The sequence below is a fragment of the Uloborus diversus genome, chromosome 1, assembly GCF_026930045.1.
Source record: "Uloborus diversus isolate 005 chromosome 1, Udiv.v.3.1, whole genome shotgun sequence".
NCBI lineage: Eukaryota > Metazoa > Arthropoda > Arachnida > Araneae > Uloboridae > Uloborus > Uloborus diversus.
The window spans coordinates 18,380,229-18,400,756 of record NC_072731.1 but is presented as its reverse complement, the minus strand read 5'-3'; the positions used below and the strand labels follow the sequence as shown (position 1 = coordinate 18,400,756).

Genomic DNA, 20,528 nt, shown 5'->3' with positions numbered 1-20,528 from the left:
AATGTAAAAAGGTCATCAAAATTTATTCGCAAGACTAATTGATGACGCTCCAAATGTGCTTTCCAAGGGTCATTTCTTGATAGAATGAATTAAACTGAATTCGCAGTTCCAAACATAATGGAAATTCTACACAACACGTAAAGGAAGTAGTTAAGTTTTGGTTTAAAGTTGTGTATGAGTTTTTATTACACAACAGGATCAAAAAATTCAGAGAAATGCATTTGCTGTTTTCTTCAAATTTTCATTAGTTTTATCAGTAGGTGAACATGGACACTTAAATGAAATGTATAACGAAGCATAATACCGCAATTGCGCGCATACAACGTTTTCTCATCCTATATGTGCCTTTAACGTATTTCGCATTATTTTTTGCATTCCTGTGGTTGGTTGTGCACATGTTTATAACGATTTCATTTGATATTTTTGCGATATAAATTTGGTTTAGCTCAGAATTTTAATAAAGTATGTATAACCTTCACTTTAGAGCATTTTTTAAAAATTGTAATACAAGAAATTAACTGTGTTGGCGTTGATTACAACAGCCAATTTGCTTTTAAGTCGTATACGTCGTGAAAAGGACCTCGTTGTATCGGGGTTTTGTTCACAGTAAGCAAGTTTAGTTCATTACATTTAATCTGAAAAAATATCGCATTACATTTTCTCACTGTATAGCAAGGCTCGTAATAAAAGGATCTGACAGTACTTCGTTCAAAAAATGTGATTAGAAACTCCTTTAATGAAAAGTATTCACAACTTTCCAAATTAAAAATACAGACATCAAAGAACCGTGATGATGTTTTACACAATATGAAGATCCAAGAAAAAATTATTCCATCTTTTCTTTTATTACTTTTGTATGAAAATGATATCAGCTACGGTAAACACATATTACAGTAATATTACTCGTTTGCTAGAAAACAATGAAATCAAACCAATAACATATTCTGGATAATGAGATAAATTACATTACAATGGCACAATGCAAGTTTTAAAAAGATGAATTTCCAATTCATTCCACATCAACAGCGTGGCAAGATAATAAAAGCTATTCCATTACATTTTCTGTAACATTTCTCTAAAATCTTTTTATTCTGCGTTAAAAAATTCTGTAACGAGAAACATTGGACAATATGTATAAGTTAGCAATAAAATTATTCAATGTTTGAATCACGCAAAGCGTTCTTCCTCAAATTCGTAATGATAATAATTTTTTAACAAATGGAAAAAATTTTAGGTACCTTATGGCACCACTGAACTGTAGCTGTGAAAACTAAGCCATGTATATGAAAATGAATTAACCATGGCGGTATATCGACTGCTACATCAACGCATTTTTTTTCTCTTTTTTTTAGTGAAAAGCATACCTCATATTCACTGAGATAAGAAAAAAAAAAAAAAAACTTTGAAGTCCAAAAGTAACTGAAACAAAAAAATAAAATTCGAACACAAAACTGGCAAACGTACAAAATTGAAAAATTCTTTTAAAATTACACACAAAAAAGTATCGAACTTTTTTTGTTTTACTTACGCTCTTTATGGCAATAGCAGGGTTTTGCAGCAACGAAACTAAAAACGCACCACCAACTGTAGCACTTAAATCATGACACAGAATGAATAAGTGTTAACAATCTAGTTTGTTTTAAAATACAAAATAATTCAAATTGTATATTGCATTTACTTTCATGAATTTAATAATAAAAATAAAAACAATTATGGTATTTAAAATTTGGTTTTTGTGTGAATGTTAATATATTCGAGTAGTTAGTTAGCTCCTGGAGGGCGCTACTGAAATGAGTATTAGAATCACGTTTTAGTGGATCCATCTAAGAACAAACTGAATAACTACACAGGTAGATAGCCTACCAACCTCATAATTCTAAAATTGGTCTCAGATTTTTGAAAATGTATTTCAAAATGCATTACAAAAACAACCTTTTCTACCTGATAACGTGTCATATCACTTCAGCCACACGAAACCACTGTTCGTGTAAAAAAAAAAAAAAAAAAAAGCTATAATATTGTTTGAAGAAAATACAACTGTACGTTCGCTGTATTTGGTAGTGTGAGCTTAATGTCAATTTTATACTAATTGCGACAACTAAATATTTGTAGTCGGTTTTCTGAGCATGCCATTGCTTCTGTATAATTTTGTTGACACTTTATCGTGCTGACACAGTGGCTGCCATTTATATGATTCAAAACTAAGCAGAAAAGCTGTCACGACTATAAAGCAAACAGCAAAAGAGACGGAAACAATGTGTTGGTTGACGCGGTTAATGTAAAACCAGTAGCTAAAATTTAAATAAAAAAAAAAAAAATCAAAATGGGAGATACGCAAACTGCATTGAACCTTAATATTAGCTTTAGCTAAATTTAAATACAAACTTCGAATAATAGTAACAATTACAATAAAATGAAACTTCAAAAACAGAATAATGAATAAGTAAAGAAAAATAATGCTACCTTATTAAACACTACTGGTAGACATTATTTACTCAGTGTTACCTTCTGTGAGAACAAATGAAATAATGTCCGTTCATGTAAGGTTATACACATTATTACTCGTTTATTAGGAGGAAAAAAAAAGAAAAACCCATACCACTTCTAAAATAAGATCTATGAACAAGCATCACAAAAAACACATAAGAACAGTATGATGTAAAATCACAAAAATAGGAATGGCTTCTCTTTCAGGGCTTTATCGAAGGCTAACGATGTAGTCAATGTGTTCTCTTTCGTGACTTCTTTTATTAATAAGCCACCAACAATTAAACTAATTGAGTTTAACTGTTGCACCAAACTCACCAACGTTTCCAGAGAAACCAGATTCAGTTCTTCTTCTGGTACCTTTTAAAGAACATAAAAACGTAGACGCAACAAAACTTTTCTGCAGCAAGATTTTCTTTTAAACAGAGACCCCTCATTAACCTTAACGTTTCTTAATATGAATAGACAATGCTTTGATTAGTACATATTAATAAACAACCACACTTTTACTAACTTCTTATCTAAAAATATTTTCAAAAAATGGCATTCGTAATAGCTGAGTAATCTTCCAGGGTTGTAAATAAATTTGTTCTTTGCTGAACAGTCACGAATAATCAACTCCGAGTACTTCGGTTACGCCATCTAGGAACTAACTGAATAACTATACAGGTAGATCCAATGCACCAACGAATGGGGGAGGGGAGATTTTAAATATTTAAAGTTGAGATTGTAAAGAACATTAAGCCGCCTTTATTAAATTTTAGATAGCCTAAACAAAAATATCAAGGTTTTTTTGGAAACGAAAAAAAAGGAGTGTTCTTCAGAAAGATTCTGTTAAAATACTTTGTTCAACTCAAATTTACAAAACACATTTAAATAATTGAATGCTTTTTGTAGCTAAATTAAGGAGAAAGAAGTTTAGAATAAAATAAATATTAACCGCATTAGGTTTCAACTTAGGAAAAAAAAAAGGTAATGCAGGCAAAAAAACATTCAGAATAAGGACAAGTGTTGTTCACATAGTAGTACACTATCTGCCTATTTTTTTTTAACCTGTTAATCATGACTTCATAGTATTATAGTGCCGCTATCTAGCAAGTGAATAATGAACTTTTCAGGAAAATTGCCGACAGCAAACAGAACTTTTAAAGTCCGCATGAGCTACAGGCTCAACTCATTTCACAACTTATTCTTCCAAACCCGCTTTTAGAAACAATAGTTAATGAGGGTTAACTGTAAGTGAAAGTTTGAGATTTCTTTTATAGATACAATATGCAGTATTAGTATAGTAGGGAATCTTCTTGTAGCTGGTCAGTTAGGTCGTCAATGGTCTAGATGGCGCCAATAAAACGTATGTTGAAATATATCGATCGTGGCGCCATCTAAGAGCTAACTCACTAATTACACGGGTAGATCGTCAGCAGCACGAGTACCCAATATTACGAGTACCATCTTTTAAGCAAAATGTTCACATGTATGCATGTATTTTAGAAATATCAAATGAAATTGTATTTCCGAATTATTTATAATCTCCCATCGGTGAAAAGAGTCTGAAGACGAAGCTATTTTAGTGACGAAAAGTCACTAGTAACACATACGTATGGGTCTAGGCGTAGTAATGACAAATCAATTTCTGTGAAAAAATGTTGATCGTGAGCTTTGAAGAACGAAAATATTCATCTGGAACAGTGTCTGACGTTTGGCGTGAAAAATAATTTCTGCAGAGATACTGTTTGAAACATTTTGCAGGGAAGAAACACTTTTTCTGATTGGGGGAAAAAAATTCTAGCCACGAATTATCCAATGTCTCTCTGTAGTTGTAGGTTCTGGTATAGTTGGTTACAAGTTGATCTGTTGAATTGACCCGCATCTACTCGAAGAATCTTCCACAATCGCGTGAATGCTCGGGCCAGCGCATTGTCTGCAAAGGAAAGAAGATAACACGTTAGTCAGAAATACATATGTTACTGTGAGAGTCAATTCTGGTAAATGACATCATTCACATACCACATACTGTCTAACCACGGATTGCATGGAAAGGCAAACATCCGGTTCACACGCGGAAATGGAAGCATCTATTAATTTTCAGGGATGTCAGATTTTGCAGATGTATGTTAGCCTCTAAATTAAGCAGAGCCTCATTTCAAATGAGCGGAATACGCGCATAAAATTTTTATTTTTCCCCTCATTCAGATGGAGTCGCCTTAACTGGATGTTTGCTAATTCCATACAATCTGTGGTCAAACAGTAGAGATAAAGAAATACCGAATATTTTCGGTCAATCACTGGTGGATGTCGATGTTCTCCAATTGTGGTCTTTTGCGGTAACATATTGCACCGCGACAAGAAAAGTTACACAACTTAAAATTTAACTAATCTATTTACTTAAAATCGAAATTTAATGCCCTTTCTTTCCACAAAACTCGCTAAGTTAGCTTGTATACACCCTTATGAGAATTAATAGAATCAATTTATGAGAATTTTCAATTTTCGAATTTTTTAGGTTGTTCAATTTTTGTTTATAACAGCTGTTTAGCCTACCAGTTGATTAAGCGCTATATCCTCACATTTTTTTCTCATAAATATTTTGTTTCATTTAAATGTTATAAATTTCTACACATTTTTGCTGTTTTTTTTTTAATCGGGTCATTTTTTTATTTTTTTTTTCTTAGCCTTGGACATTTCTCCACGAAAGAGGCAGGTCATTGTGACATTGAGTGAAAATCTGATTGCACAACAAAAGAAAAAAAGATTTAAACTTTGCTAAAAACATGGTTAGAGATCAAGAATTTAAATAAAAGTGCAGAACTTTAGTTGACTCTCCGCCCAGTAGAGTGAAAATGGTGCTGGATAAAAAGGGGAGGGAGGGGGGGGATACTAAGTGGTGGTTTTGATTTTATAATTAAATGATATAAATAAAGGTGATTTTGTAAAAAAAAATCACTTGATTCCATTAATTTTCACAAGGGTGTAACTAGTGCGTAATGGCATAAAACGATATGATTAATATTTCATAATTAAGAAGGGAAAAAAAATCGAACTTTAAGTATGCATCATTTTTGACGGTAAAAAAAAAGTAGTAAACATCGTTTTTATTTTTTTGCACATATTGTAATATTTGAAACTAAATCGGAAAAATCAATTTTATATTTTTGGGGTAGTGCTGCTTTTCTTCGCCGGGGTGCGATATGTACTATGCGCCTACTTTCGCATACGTTGATTTCTTAACAGTAGCTCCTATCTTTCTTTCTATATCTAAGGAATATCTTAGGTTACAAGTTACTTTGATTAGATCTTTTCTTTTTGGGAAATAAAACAACTGATATACACATAAGTTAAAGAAGAAGAAGAAGAAAAAAAAAAAAAACCTTCGAGGTGCAAACCCTCTGAATTCGTAGTTTGCATCGACAGTGCTGGTAAAAAAATTGCATCACCCTCGCATTTTCACAACAATGGAAATTGTGAGAAGTTTTGGTCGACTGATTGACGATGAATGTATGTGAAATTCTGCAAAACTTATCAAATAAATATTTAACAGCAGGAATCCGTTAACTGTTTACGTAGATCGGAGCTGTTTCCGGGCCAAGGCAAACTGCTAACCCCATGCTCATTTTTCCATTTCTGAACCTGCGTCTGAGTTTAGAGACAAAAAAAATTACTTAGCCCCATGTCAATTTAAGTCTAAGGGTAGCATAAAGGTTTTTAAATTGTTACTTAGCAGTTTTGTCCTATGGCACAAAGCAGAATCATCCAGGAAAACGACGTTTGGAACTGAAGTAAAATGATCCCGGATAGTAGAAAGCAATTTCTCCTCCAAAATGCCAATATGCACCTGAGCGTTTACTGTTCCTTGCACAAAGTGAAGGCCACTAACTCCTTGTTTAGAAATACATCCCCAAATCATCTGGGATACGGGATGCTTGATTGTATGTTGAATGCAGTCGGGATGATATTCCTCTCTTTTGCGGCGCGAGTGATGCAATTTTTTTTTTACCACCACTGTAATTTCAAGACTGTAGGTGCTACGGGGTCTCCTGGACATCACGGAACCACAAACACGATTTCTTTGTCGATTTTCATTTTAACTAGAGAGAGAGAGAGAGAGAGAGAGACTAGACACACTTACATGGCTTTTTTTTTTTTTTTTTTTTGAACTTTTGCAGGAAAGTATCCAAATATAAAAGGCTAGGGTTACAGTTCCATTTTGTGAAAAACTAGCTATTTTAGGAAAATAATTGCAGGAGCAGTTCTTACTTCTCGACACTGCTGCAGAGCCTTTGAAGGGATGACAGGGAATGAAACGAGCTGATGTGTGCATCACATGACTTCCTTTTACTCCAATTTAATGTCATTTCCCCATTATTGTCAATTTTAATGTGATTCAATTGTTTACTCTATAAATATCACCAACAATGGCCAAATTGAAACCAAATTAGAAAAAAAAAATCGCCAAATCTTTTGCCAAGTTGGCGACAAAACTTGGCGACCATAAGATTGGCGATATATCGCCAAGTGTCCGACAAATTATAACACCACTTGAGTTTACATCGAAATTAACAATGATTTCCCCCCCAAAAAAGGGCAAAAATCCTCTTAGGAACATCCGAATGCAACCAAAAGGGAAGGTGCACAACTAGGTCCCACTAGGAGTCTACGTACTAAATTTTAACTTTTCTGTCGGGTCGGAAAAAAAAAAGGAAGTATTGTATTCGCGAAAAAATTTCCACTCAAAAATCGGCCTTAATTTCCATTTTTCTCACCCCCGAATGAATGATGAGTTTTTTTTCGACCCGACCACACATGGATATATGTCTCAGAACGTACAGACACCAGAAATATCCATTTTGACGACCCCCAAGTTAATTGCGACGAATTTTCTCGTGACGTCCGTAAGTACGTATGTATGTATGTATCTCGCATAACTCAAAAACGGGATGTCCTAGAAAGTTGAAATTTGGTACGTGGACTCCTAGTGAGGTCCAGTTGTGCACCTTCAATTTTTGGTTGCATTCGCATGTTCCTAAGGGGGTCTTTGGGGGGGGGGGGGAATCATTGTTAATTTTGATGTAAACTCAAGTTGTGTTATAATTTTTCGGACACTTGCCGATATATCACCAGTCTTTTGGTCGCCAACTTGGCGACAAATTGAGATTTTTTTTTTAAATTTTTTTTTTTAAATTTGGTTTTGGTTTGGCCATTGTTGGTGATATTTAGAGAGTAAACAATTGAATCACATTAAAATTGCCAATAATGGGGAAATGACATTAAATTGGAGTAAAAGGAAGTCATGTGATGCACACATCAGCTCGTTTGTAAAAGGAAGTAAAAAGTGTAGAAAACGTAACTCCTACCACCCATCTGGGTCAGATACAAATGGATATTCACGTAGCAGGCGATCTACAGCGATAGTATAGTCAGTTAAAAAAGCGCTATATATACATCGCTAATATAGTCAGTTACCATGATGCCACTGAAAGCAGCTGTTCTTCACCGTCTCAGTATCATCAAGTATCAATTGACTTGTAACAACTAACTAAAGCGTAAGATAGCCTAATACACATTTGCACTAAAATGTTAATCATACCAGGTTCTTTGAACTCTAATACTATAAGAGGAAAGCGAACCCGGCGGTTCGTTTTTTGCCCAAGTGAGCATGGCAAAATGATTGCTCTTTTCGCGTTTAAACTCAGATTTTATTCTGTTAAGTGTTTTGCCATGCATTTTATGAGTCCTCGGTTTGCTCAGTTAGGAAATGTGTGTCAAAAGAAGCGGTCTTTTCCCTTAGACCATTGAGAGATAGACAGGCTATTCTATTGAGCCGCTATTGTACGCGTTGAAGCAGGAGTAATAACAGAATATTTTTTTAAATACCAAGCACTTTTCATAACGCACTCAAAAGGACAAAAAACACTTTTCTGGGCCAGAGAGTACAATTTAAAAACTCCTGTAGTTTTCGAAAATTCCAAGAAAATGACACCACAAACGAAGAAAAATGCGGCTCAAGTCATGAAGAGAATTTATATTATCATTATCTAGCTTTCAATCATAACTTTGAGTGTTGAAACATGCATAATTTTCTTATTGGGAAAGTTTGGTTTGAAATGACTAGAACCGCACTTTTCTTCGTTTGTGATGTCATTTTCTTGGAATTTTCGAAAACTACAGGAATTCTTAAATTGTCCTTTCTGACCCAGAAAGGTTATTTTGTCCTTTTGAGTGCATTATGAAAAGTGCTTGGTATTTTTAAAAAAAATCTGTTATTTTATTCTTTTTAGTGTAAATGTATTTCAGAAATAGACTGGTCCCGATTAATGTATCAGGGGGCCCTAGGCCAAACGCTTTTTTAGGGGCCCCTAAGTAGTTAAACCTAACAATTTTAGCCATTGCATGAAAACAATTTTGGCCATTTGGGGGCCTCTAAAGAGCGGGGGCCTTAGGCTATGGCCTAGTTCTCTTATTCAGTAATCAGGCTGTGGAAATAGAACAATTTTACCCTCACAAAACTTCACCTAATTTCTTCATATAAATGCTCTGTACTAAAAGGGAAAAAAACTAGATACGTGTCTAAAACTTTAAGCAGTTGGCACTAAAATTTAATCCTTGTTCCTCTCCAGGATTTATGCTTGCTAATTTCATGCATGCTTCAGAGAAGCCTTGATTCAAATTTCCATTATGATTGTTTTTAACATTACTGTTGCAAGGCAACAAAATTTGTAACAATGGGTTTTATATTTAAACATTTCATGGGGAAATAAATGACATGAAATTTGTTTTCAATTGTAACTGAAATAATAATTTTATTTTAGAATTTTAATTTTTCAGCGCTAAGTTGTACCTTAAGATTAAGCAAATCATTTAGTGAAATCCCGAAGTCTCTAAGTGGTCTAGTTGCAGAGATATAAGCAAAACCAGGCCTCAGATTTCTCGTGACAATCAGGCCAAGTACAATAAAAGTGCTTAATAAAAAAAAAAGCGACAAGTTTTAAGATCCGGGGGAAAGATCAAATAATTTCGCCGCCGTGTACCACGTGACTGAGAACTTTTGGGTTTCATCGTTTTCTACCTCAGTCGCTATTCTACGAGAGCGCAACTTACTGTAGAAATTGAAAAAAAAAAAAAAAAAAAAACTGATTAATGAATCAGTAAACTATGCGCTTGAGGGTGACGGAAAAAAAAAAGCCATAACTTTTCAGCCGGAAGGTAAAAAATTACAATTGACGACTATTCAAATCCCTATGAAGTTTAGTACAGCTCTGGCAAAACGTCTTCCGCGGAAGGATGCAGTCACGAGGATTCCCCTCACTTTCCTGGGTGGAGATTCCTGCGTCAACAACCACACCCACTTGCCGTATCTATGTGTTTATGATCTAAGTCTTTTCCCACCGAACAAGATGTTTCATTATGCGAAACGTTTTGCCACATTGTCGCTGGAAATTCAGACCAATAGCTTCAAGGCAGAAGAGAATGGGATGTTCTTTCTCCTCTTAGTATTCCAGGTTATTACGTATTCTATTACGCATGCAAATCTAGATTGCTATATGAAATCAAAACAGCTGCAGCTGTTTTAAGTTAATGATGGAAATACATACGTTGTTCTTTATGAACAACGTAGTAGACATATTCAGTAAGTTACCGCCCTATAGCCAGGGCTAAGGCAGAAATACGTGAAATACACCGCCAGCTCAGTCATTTCCAGCCGAATTTCCAGTTATCTAGACACACGGCAGTGTGTCAACCAAGTTCGGAAATCAGGCGACGCATCTGCCAGTGTGTATCTGACACGAACCATTTCAAGCACATTTTTGACCCCCTCATTTCTCAAAAACTATTATTAAATCTACATGAAATACACCGCCAGCTCAGTCATTTTGAACCGAACCATTGCTTCGGTCACTCGTCTGGTCAGTGCTAATTCTGTATTAGCAACCAGTTTGTTTGGCACTCTTGACTTCCTTGAGACAGAGGTTTTCCACCTCCACCTCAGTCACTCCTATGCCGGCCTGATGAGTGCTAATAAGCACGAAACTGCAGTCCTCGGCTGGAAATGACTGAGCTGGCGGTGTATTTCACGAACGTAGTAGACAATTGTCTACATAAACAATAATTGATTAATGAAAACAATTTATGAAATTCCTCTGCGAATACAAAATGGAGAAAGACGCGTGTTGGAATCTCAGAACAACTGTAACAACTAATGTGTGGCAAAACACAATGACATTTTTGTATCTCCCTCTCCCCTCTCTCTCAATAGTATTTGATTTCTTTATTACTCAGTATAAAGCGTTTCGAAATCAGTGCAGACTTTATAAATACTCTCACTTTTCAATCAACTACAGTCAGACCACTGATTATATGGAAAGGATGATATCCGGTTTACCGGCGGACATGGAGGCTTCTATTACCTTTCAGGGATGGCAGTTTCCCTGACAGATGTGCAAGTTTACCTCTTAGCTATTTAGACGCAGTTTTGTACAAATGACAATGTCCGTTCACGGCAATCATGTTTTAAATCTAAAATATATTCGATAGATATTATCACTACAAAAATTAATTGATACATTTTTTACAACATAATTTTGAGCTTACTATTTTGATTTCACATTTCCGGACGAAATGAAAACATTTAATTTTACTTTCGTAGGTTCCATAGAAACTCTGTTTGTTTCCACTCTTTTTCAACTCAGAGAATGCAATAAATTAATTAGGCGCTAGTGACATTATAAAAAGCGTGCATCAAAATCCCATCGCTAAAAGTTTCCTTTGTATTTTTGATTAACTTCTGAATTCATAAAATTTTATTCAAATTATTTTTGTTTTCTTGCTTTGGCATCAATTGTCATAGTTTCGCCCAACTACAGATATAGAAATAACAACCGAGTTCCGGAGCAGAGTTTCACGTAAGATGTAGAATAGAAGAAAGAGTTAAATGCGCGGGAATTTTCAGATTTTGAGCAATATACACATTTTAAGGAAGCACTGAAACGTGGAATTATATGTTCCATGGCAAGTTATATTAAACAACGTTTTAGAGTACAGGAAATTGCTAGATTGTAGAACAGAGGTACATCGTCCCTACACCGAATTTCTCACTATTGAGAACTAAAGACTGACTGGTTGATAACTGTATGACAACGACAGCCCTATTCTTTGTCTCCAGGTGTGTTCAAAGACACATATTTTAAAAACAGTACGGCTGCGTTTATGTTTCTCACTATTTGTAGACCTACTGCAATTTCAAAGAACTAGCATCCGTTCTTTAGTGTGACAACTTTATTGGCCATTAACAGAGTTTTGGCGCCCAGTTTCCCCACCAGATGGAGACACTCAGGCTCTCTTAGATACGCTAGGAATTTATACTGCACAAAGAGTTTAATTTTACCAAGAGTGTCCATGGCAAAAGGTATCTTTTACATGTCATAAAACCATACGACAAGAACACACTCAAAGTCACATGGAAACCACTTATTGAGCGATACTACACATCATTCGTTTTCTAAAATGGACATTTTAATAAAACAAGGCACTAAGCAAGAACAAAAAACTCTTGAAAATGTAAAATAGAGTACCAAACAAAAAAATAAGTCATTAAAAACACAATAAACAAAGTAATTAATCCGCTAAACAGATGGAACAAGTTATTAAATCTGTACCTCCAAGCCCGTTACAAACGTTTAGAAGAGATGGGCAAAAATGTTATTAAATTAGATGAGAATGCTTTCCTTTCACTTTAAGCATGAACGTGAAGCATTTAGACTGTCTGTTATGGCGTTCATTTAACTCGATGTTACGGTCGTATTTCGTAACTGTTTTGGCGTAAATATCTGTAATTGTAAATAGTTTTAAACGCTACTGTTAAACATTATTACATAGTTGCAGTGTTTCAATGTGTCCAAATCTACTAGCTAATGCTGCGTTCGCGCCGCAATAATGCACAGTGGCGTATCCAAGAGAGGAATTTTGGGATAGATCCCCCCCCCCTCCCCGAAGCGCAGAAATTTTCCTGGAAAACGACAAAGACTACCCCTTCTTCCCTCGAAATTTAACCAATCTCGCTTCAGAAATTTCTTTCTGGCTACGCCACTGATATTGCCGATAACAATGCATTTTTTAAGCGAGAACGCTCGAGAGAGAAACTCTGCTCGGAAGCTCCGCCCACTCCGGGAGCAACACCATCACCTGACCTGGCAGTGAGGACTGCAATACCAGTGTTTTCGGCATCCAGAGCAGAGGAACTTGGCATCGGAGACGCCGCAGCCCAAGCACTTGACCCCGGATGGTCCGGCAGTCTCCGGCATGGACATGGCCATCTTGACCAGGGGGTATGCCAGCCCGTTCGTCTCCACAATCGACGAGTACGACATGGATCGCAGTTCCTAGAGGAGACAGGAAAAATCAGTAACGGCGCAAAGAATTGCTCCACGACGCTCGCGACGTCCACGAAATACCGAGTCGTTGGCTTCACACCGACAGCCTTCCTGTTCCGTTTTGCGCAGTAGTCCGCTGCCGAATCAACAAACTGTCCTCCGGTTAAAAGGGAAGTTTTAATAATGGAATATCACAGTCCATCCTGTCGGCCGTCGGTGCGAAACTAGCAACGCTACCTTTAATTTCATGAAATAACTCTTAATTTTGCATATCAAGTGATGAGTGTTGAAGCTCAAAGTAACGTCGAAGCTGGTTCACGATAATTTTATTTATTATCAACGAAACTTTTTATTGTTAATGATTTTTTTTTCCATTTCCTTTCGAAAGAAAAATCTTTGCTCAGGATAACATTTTTTTAGTAGTTCTTATTATTTTCGATAAATTATTAATTTTTCATAACTTCTAAAGACTTGAACTACAACAGGTAGGAATGTATCCAAAAGAAAAATAGGTAACAACCGCCAAAAAACTTACTTCTTCGGTGCTGCGGGTGTAGATTCTTTCAATGCTACTCTTATGTGATGCCTCATGATGATGACCGCTGCTGTGAGATCGCGACTGATGACTGCTACTGCTAGGCGAACTGGGTGTCTGTGATTGCTGCAACATGGTGGGTGGAGGAACAGTCATGAATTTCTGACGACTAGAGGAGTGACCGTTGGTGGAAGGTTCCTTCTTGGGCAGAAGCAGGCTGTCCTTTGAACGCGCGTTTTCAGTTCGAAGATCGAGTGTGGCAGACGCTTCCGGGTTTCTGCCGTTGTTCCAGGGGGAATAGGAGTAGCCTGGGCGTCGCTTGGGACTAGATGTCACGCGCCTGTTCTTGGAACCCTCCTTGAAAGATGAGGCCGTGGCAGCCTCCACCGGCTTCGGTGAAGGTCCCGGTTTGGTGAAAGGGCTCTCAGAGAGGCTGAAGGGGCTCTCCGACTTGACATAGCTGCCTTCGGGCTTGCTGGATGCCGGTGAACTGATGTTTGCCAACTTGCTGAAGGACAGGTCGGATTTCCTGATGATCATTTCTGATTGGCCTGTGAATCGATTTTCAAATGTGAAATCGCCACCCGACGGTTTTTTTGGCGGTAAGCCAGAACCTGAAGCTAAGTCTCTTTTCGATGAGCCAGGCACTGAAGCAGGGTCTCTCGGAGGCAAGTCAGACACCGAGGCTGATGCATCCGTCTTTCTGTAAGTAGTCTCCGTTTTGATGACAGTTGCTTCACGATGACTTTCAGACTTCGTGTATTGAGTGTCTAGTTTTCTGTTAGAGTTTTCGGACTTTGAAGAAGTCTCTGGTTTTAAGTTCTCCGCTTCAGCGGGTGGCTTTTCCGAGGTTCGGCGAGAGGAGGATTGTGAATTTGAAGCAGAAACTTGGGGAGCATTTTCTTTTTTCTTGATCGTAGCCTCGCATCGGGTGGGTGCCGCCTCTGCACTTACGGTAGCTAGAAAATAGAATTATTAATTTAAATTTGCATATTCTCTTAAATATTGTTGAAATATGGAAGTCCAATCTGTTATACTACATAAGAAATACGTTTTATAAACCTAATAAATTCAAAACATATACCTATTGGGTAAAAAATCAAAAATAACAATTAACTATGTTAGTGACTATGGACGATTTCACTATAACGTTAAGTGTTTTGTTTTCTGAAAAATTGAGGCAGTTAGAAACAAAGGGATGTAAGTGACAAAATTAAAAATTTGGAGATAACCAGTACAAATGGTAGGTGAACCCCCCCCCCCCTGTCTTAGGACAAGAGATAGTACTAGTAGCTCTGGCAGATGAGGCAATACAGCATGATTTAGAAAAAAAAATTTCAATAAAAGCCTACCTAAGACCTTATCTTTAAACGCGTTTTACTCAAAACTTGAAAATGTCCACTTATTTCCCTTTGCTTCTCATTGCCTCAATTTCAATTAAGATAAGTTCGATTATTATTTTATATTTAGGAAATATCGATGACCTTCTGACCGATCTTATTAACTTTCTCAAGCAGCCTCTACAGCTTAATGATTTCTACCACTAACAGCAAGGGGGACACTAAAAGAGGCTTACCGTCTCATAAAAGCATGCCTTAAAAACCAAGTATAAGCAACAAAATTTTTTATTTTATTTTAAAGGAGTGAGTTTACCTGATGTAGTGACAATCAGATCTAGAGGGTATTGCTTTTCGGGGGGCTTAGGCTGGGGACTAAAGATTTTCGGAACAGGTAGCCTGAGCTCTGGCTGCAAAGCGGGAGGCGAACGGCTGGGAGGATCGGTGGGAGGTTTTGATTTCTGGATGGGCTGCAAACGATCTTCTTTCCTCGAGGGCCGCAAGTCCGGAAGGGGAGGTGACATGGACCTGAAGGCAGATGTACCACCATTCCTCTGGAAAGTCCGGAAGGACTGCCTGGGGTGGTGTGCGCTGATCGCGGTGCTGGTTGACGCTTCAGTTGAAGGTGAGGACCTAGAGGAGATACCATGGATATTACAAGTGCTTTTCATGTCAGTACCCTGGTGAAGAATGCCAAGACATTTTCCAGATTAATTGCAATCCTTTTAAATAATACTGAAGAAATAAACACTAACACAATCTGACGTTATTTTCTATTGTCTGTCCATTAGTTAAAGGCTGCACAATTACAGAAAAAGAATGCATGAAAGGAGTGGAAAACGGCAGAATCGCAAATTTTCTGCGTAGTTCTTTGCGTAGAAATGAGCACTTGTTTTAAAAAATGAATGCATAAAGGTACAAGAAAATAAAGAACCAACTTCATTGAAATTGGCTCAGAATAAAAGCAGGAAATAACAAAAATAATATTTGCAAAAACGATCCCTTTTGAAAAGCGATCGCAAAAAAGGAATGTTTTTGCATAATGAATATTGCACATTTAACAACGCAAAGTTTCCTCAATACATTTCGTTCTTCTTTTTAAAAATTTTATTTCGTAAAAGAGTGTTGCAAAACGTTCCGGTTTTTTCAGTAAGTGTGCAAGGGGCGGGGTGCACGAGTATCAGGAAATAAGAAAATGCCAAGTGCTAACCTAGATGTCGAAGGGGTGAGAATGATGGGATCCCTCAACGCGGGGATGTACACGTTGTCTCTAGACGACGAAAGCGCCTTCTGGAGGATAGTTTGCGTAGTCGCTCCCAAGGCAGTGCTGCTGTTCATGCCGCCGTTCCGAATCGTCCTCATGTCGACGCCATAGTTCTCGGTGGCGCTGGCGACCATGGCGGCGACTGCTGGCAGCTGCTCTCCACTTTGAGCGTCGCTGGGCTGGGTGGGGGTGGCTGCGCTAGGGCCAGAGGCCGCAGCTTCGGTCGCATAGTTTGCTAGACGTAGAACTTGTTCAGCGAGAGAGAGGTCCGGCGGGGCCGATGCTGTAACAAAACGAAAGTTCAGTTCAATCACTGTTAATTGGAATATTTGAGTCATGAGAGCCATATATATTGTCACTGTTTAGAAAGTAGTAGGTACAGAGTTGAAAAAAAAAAAAAAGTTTTTGCCTTACAATGCAGAAACAGTATTTTAGAACAAACATTGGCAAATCTTCCGTACACATATTTGCTTACGAAACCTCTTCGGGTTAAGAGAAGGTGTTTAACGTTTTTCCAACTCATTAGAGCTTAAGCTCGAATCTTATCATATTTTCTTGGTTGTTTCAATATTGATCTCAGTTCTTAGGACCTTTATTTAGATCTTTAGAAAACTTCCCTCAGATCTTGAAAGATTTTACTATGTTGAACACCTATTCGAATATTTTTTTGCCTTAATTATTATAAAAAGTTCCTGAGTTCATTTCGCCAGTCTCTCAATCACTAGGATGTGCTCTTTATCATTGAAACAATGAAAACAGAAGTATAACAAAAAACTATTTACTTTCTGTATTCTGGTGGGCAATCAAAGAACGATTCTCCACCCAGGCAACAAATTCATTCCATAATCGGTCAAGCTCATCATCTAAAATGGAAAAAAAAGCAAAATAATATATATTTTTTTGCTCTCTGAAACATATAGTATATAGATATTCTAATGAGTCCATCAAATGTTCCTTTTAGCCTTTTCTCTTCAAAGAGGGCAGTATAATTTTCACATAAAAAATTTCATTCTGGTATAATACAGCGACCGACAAAGACGGACTGAAACAGGAAAAGAATTAACATCTGTACCGAAACAGTTAAGTCATTTTTTAAAGCTAGACAAAGTAAATGGGGGGCCTAATAGTTGACACCTTCAATTTTCCTCAAACTTTCAGGATATTTTACGAGTGTTATGATAAGAAAAAGTGAAGGTTCTTTCCTCTCTAATTTGAGTTGTTGGCCCTCGAGTGGAGGTCAAAGTTTAGGGTCGTGAGAAAAAAAGAGCTAAATATATGACTGCTTTGCTTCAAAAGCAATGAGTGAACCGAGCGCATTCTTTTAAATATGGATACTACTTGATACTAGGTACATTCTAGTATAATTATTTTGGTGACTCACTCATGGCTTTGAGGGCAAAGGTCAATTGAAAATGCAATTTTTTAATCTTTTTTTTGGCCTTGTTTGGGCCCGGATATCTGCTAAAGCCGCCAGTAACTCTCGGAAATAAGTAAATGATAAACTACTCACCACAGTATAGTATTAAGAAAAATATAAAATAGCTTTCGTTTCTCTTGGCTTTAGTAGTTAAACGGTCTCAAAGTCGATGATTTTTTTTAAAATGGCCAAGTTTAAAGGTCAATAACCTTGATCGTGACGGATCAACAACTTTAGGACACAGCTGTAGTTATAGTCCGAATGGTGTAGTTTAAGGTCCAAGTCAGAAACCCATGGCAACTAAGCAACTTTTTTAATTACTCGGTCTGAAAATTGATAATTTGAAACAAGTAGAATCCAAGTTTTAGGTCAATTGCTCTATAACGCCAGTGTTAATAACTTTGAGCAAGAGCTGTAATTATGCTCTACGTGGCGTAGTTTTAGACTCATGTCAGAAAACCATGAGTTCTAATCATCTTACTTAATTAAACGGTCTCAAAAATGATGATTTCAGTATAAAAGAGCGTTTTTTCACGAGTTTATATGCGTGCTACTCAAAATCTTATGAGCCCAAATTCACATAAATACTAGAACGAATCAACAACCAAATGTACTTTAAGCTCCCAAAATTTCATGCTTCAAGTCTAATAAATTTTACCATGTTAATAAACCACAACATGGCAGTTCTTCTCTCAAAGCTGATCCGCCATTTTGAAGATCCTAGATCCTCAGGATTCGGATCTCGGAAGCTGAAAATTTGCATAGGTTAGAGAGAAAGTTTCAAAAACCTCTACACCTCTATAAAATTTTATCCCATTCGAGGATGATCGAGCAGGGACAATTTTAAAAATTTAGGTTAGTTGACGTGGAATCACTCTGATATAACATTGTGACAATTCACATGCATCTTCGGTTATTTTTGACTTTATAATGATCTTAAATCTATGCTATATTTTAGGAAGAGGATTGCAATTGGGTAAGAGATTGAGTTCATAATAACAGTAGAATTTGCATAGAATGAATTGGTATTCTCACTGAAGGTTTCAGTTTTCATACGTTCAGCAATTGAGAAAAAACGTAACAATTACAAAAATTTTCGAAAACCAGCACTAAAATTTGAAACGCAGAAAATTGAGCTTTAGAAAAATTGAAAAAGTGTATCACAGATTGTAAAAGCCGCTGTGTTGGAACGCTTGTGTAAACTTAAGGAATGCTCTCAGAAACCAAGCGCACAATATTTTTCTACGAAGACAAAGGCAGTGAAAAATCTGATATTATTCATGCTTTCTAACCTGCGTTCACACCTTGCTCTAATGACTGAAATCACATGATACAATGACCAACGTTAATGAAACAACAAAGAAATTTTTAATACCAGTTGAGTTGGATATATAGCAATACACAAATCAAAGTCCAAAACTTGCAGTCCTTGAGCAAGAACCAAACATCAGCCCCATAAGAAAAGAAAACTCTATTTTAGTAGGTGATGAAGTTTATTATGATTTTTCGCTAAATGAATTATTTAATCTCTGTAAAATCAACTGCAGTGCAGCCATAGCACACGTTTTCATCCAGAGCATTAATTTTTGCGCAAAAATCTTTTTAAATAGAATAATAACCTTTACATTTTTAGGCAAGTTCATCAAATGAATTCTTTCGCTAAAATACATCAGTGTTCAAACTTAAGCCAATTTGCATATTTTGTCGAATTTCACTTTGGTTGTGTCCCACCGGTCGCCACTTCAGTCGCTTCTTTGGGTGCGACTTTACTTATCAATTCGATGGTTGCGTGTAAAGCACTTTCCGGCGGGGAACACTATCACAAAAGACGATGAACATTCTTGGTTAAATTTTAAAACATTTATTAATAATTGGTAAATACTAAAACGTTAAAAAACAATTAAAATAGTAAACGCGAACATAACTATTCACCCAGCCGCTCTGCACGAGCGCAGGGACACGACACAAGTTAACGCGCGGAAAGGAACTGCCGTTGACACATCAATGGCGGCTGTTTTTCTGCCGCAATGCTGAGTGGAAGTGAAAGTTAGTATTTCTGGTGGAAGTGAAAATTAAAGTTTATATTGTTGTGTCCACCACATCACATAAAGAAATGTAAAACTACTGCTTCGTGACAAAGGTGCAAATCCTGTACGTCGAATACGTAAGCGCAAACGTGTGTGTGGGCGGAGACACTATACTGAATTCAGGGAGAATTGATAGCGGAAGTAAACAAAAGGAATTGCTATTTGGGGCCAACATTCGCCATTTTCAGGTATTACTAGTTGGATTGGCGATCTCAGGAACATTTCGCTTATCTGATTGGCCGTGCTTTCGTCACTCCATCGCCAATCAGACAACTGTATCGCCAAGTGTTACGTTGCTTTGTTTACTTCCACAATCAGTTCTCGTTGAATTTATTTGGAGGAATATAACTCACAAGCGCACGCGAGAAAACATGCATCTTGTTCTCTACTTCTCTAGTTATTCTAACAGTAAAATTAAGTATCCACCATTGCTTAGATGAGGAAATGAGGTGGCAAATTGTGAGAAGGCTAGAAGAAGACCAGTCTCAAGTCCAGATTTGTAAAGATTTCAATTTAAAATTCAGCGTCGTGAGCAACTTATGAGACAGTTCTAGGATACAGGATCCGTTGAGAGAAGGTCTGGGCAAGGTTGCTCAAGAAGCACGACCGAAAAAGAAGATCGCCCATTGTCCAAATTAGCGAGGCATAACAGCTTCTCAGCTCTCTCGTGGTGACTTGTATGAGATCAATCCCGAGTTTCAAGGTCGACTGTTTCCAGAAAACTTCAAGAGCGAGGGTTGTTTGTAAAAGACTTGCTGTTTGCTTCCCACTCACTGCTAAGTACAGAAGAGCTCATTTAGCATGGAGTATAAAGCGACTGATGGGGGACCATTCTTTTCACTGAAGAGTCCCGGTTCAGCTTAAATAACGATCCTCGTCATAACTACATATGGAGAGAAACAGGGACACGCTACCTGCCCTCCAATATCAGCGGAGTCGGCCAATATAGCGGTGGAGGTTTGGCTGTCTGGGAAGGCCTTTTGTTGTATAGTCGCAGACCCTTCCATGTATTTGAAAGAGGCTCTGTGACAGCTGTG

At 37.2% G+C, this 20,528-nt stretch overlaps 1 protein-coding gene across 1 annotated transcript in view; it reads right to left on the bottom strand.

Moving 5' to 3' along the window:
* Positions 1 to 4,357: 4,357 nt before the first annotated feature.
* The window catches only part of LOC129234309 (uncharacterized), a 162,059-nt gene continuing 145,888 nt past the window's right edge, over positions 4,358 to 20,528 (bottom strand). Inside the window, exons 11-16 of the mRNA XM_054868304.1 lie at positions 16,770 to 16,850; positions 15,934 to 16,270; positions 15,040 to 15,356; positions 13,387 to 14,345; positions 12,669 to 12,860; positions 4,358 to 4,408 (exon numbers count right to left, since the gene is read on the bottom strand). Of these exons, the coding sequence (XP_054724279.1) occupies positions 4,358 to 4,408; positions 12,669 to 12,860; positions 13,387 to 14,345; positions 15,040 to 15,356; positions 15,934 to 16,270; positions 16,770 to 16,850 (1,937 nt within the window). The remainder of the gene's footprint in view (positions 4,409 to 12,668; positions 12,861 to 13,386; positions 14,346 to 15,039; positions 15,357 to 15,933; positions 16,271 to 16,769; positions 16,851 to 20,528) is intronic.